The 1296-nt window shown below is 60.6% G+C and overlaps 1 protein-coding gene across 1 annotated transcript; it reads left to right on the forward strand.

The window, feature by feature from the left end:
• Nucleotides 1-393: 393 nt before the first annotated feature.
• On the forward strand, nucleotides 394-1133 carry XKR8 (XK, Kell blood group complex subunit-related family, member 8; the record flags this gene model as incomplete). The annotated part of the gene is made up of 1 exon (XM_009701476.1): nucleotides 394-1133. A coding segment is annotated over one exon (740 nt), but the record flags the coding sequence as incomplete, so codon positions are not given.
• Between the last annotated feature and the right edge of the window lie 163 nt (nucleotides 1134-1296).

Consider the following 1296-nt stretch of genomic DNA (forward strand, 5'->3'; position numbering starts at 1 on the left):
GGAGCGCAGGCCACCAAGGAGATGCTTTGGTGCCCATCCAGGGTGGGGAGCAGGTGTCACTGCAGTGAAGTGGGGAGCCCAACCATGCACTGGTTGGGTGGAGCCAGCACTCATCTCCTGCCCGTGTGGGCTGGGAGACGGGCTTTGCAGAGCCGCTTGGTCCCATTGCTTCTTCCCCATCTCCTGGGCAAGGTCGGATACCAGCCTCCTCTTCGGGAAGGGTAGAAGGCAGACCCAGGGGGAGAGACGCCGGTGCTGAGGCTCTGACCCTCTGCAGCAGCTGTTTTGCAAGCTGGCGGGAAGCTTGTCTTAGCAATGCCGGGCAGGAGGAGGTTTGAGCCGTGCTCGGCCCCCTTTAATCTGCCCTCAGCATCTCCACCACTGTGTTTGCAGGACTGGGGATCTGCACTGCATTCCTGTGTGTGACCTGGTCTCTACTGGACTACCACCAGTCCCTGCGCTCCTTCTTGCAGGACAAGTACGAGCTGAGCCTGGGCTCCTCCATCATCTACTTCCTGTGGAACCTCTTTCTTATCTGCCCCCGCATCCTCACCATTGCCCTCTTTGCCCTGCTCTGGCCCTATGGTGTGGCTGTCCACTTCCCGCTCGTGTGGCTGGCGATGTTCCTCTGGGTCAGCCTGCAGAGCACAGACTTCATGGAGTCACCCGGTCCCGAGCAGCTCTACCGGGCCATAGTGGCCGTGATCCTCTACTTCAGCTGGTTCAACGTGGCGCAGGGGAGGACGCTGTACCGCAGCATCATCTATCATGGCTTCATCCTGGTGGACAGCACGCTGCTGGCCCTGTCCTGGCTCTGGTCCCAGTCCCCCTCTGATGAGCACTCGTACCTCATCCCAGTGGTCTCCGCCGCCCTGCCCTGCTACCTGCTGGGGCTGGCGCTGAGAGTCACCTACTATAAGTGGCTGCACCCCAACACGCGGGCACAGCAAGAAAGTGGCTACGATGAAGTGGATGCCAACAGGAGGAGCGACGGGCTGGAGTTTCGCTCACTGTCGGTACCAGAGCTCATGAACAGGCGGATGCGGTGGCTGGCTCAGACCCAGTTCCCCGTCTCCTGGCCGGCAGAGCAGCGCTTCTTGAATGGGGCTGCTGCTCTTGAGTCTTCTGTCTAAGGCCAGCTCCTCCCAAGTGACTTGCCAGGGAGATAGATTTGTTAGTCCTGCTCCCGGTTCTGCCAGCCCAGGCTGTTGTTTTGGGCAGCTGGAGGGACCCGGCAGGAACCAAGAGTAATTTGCAAGCACCCAGCGAGTCCCACAGCAGACGGCATGGCTCCCA

The sequence above is a fragment of the Cariama cristata genome, unplaced genomic scaffold (genome assembly GCF_000690535.1).
Source record: "Cariama cristata isolate BGI_N322 unplaced genomic scaffold, ASM69053v1 scaffold626, whole genome shotgun sequence".
In the NCBI taxonomy this organism is placed as follows: domain Eukaryota; kingdom Metazoa; phylum Chordata; class Aves; order Cariamiformes; family Cariamidae; genus Cariama; species Cariama cristata.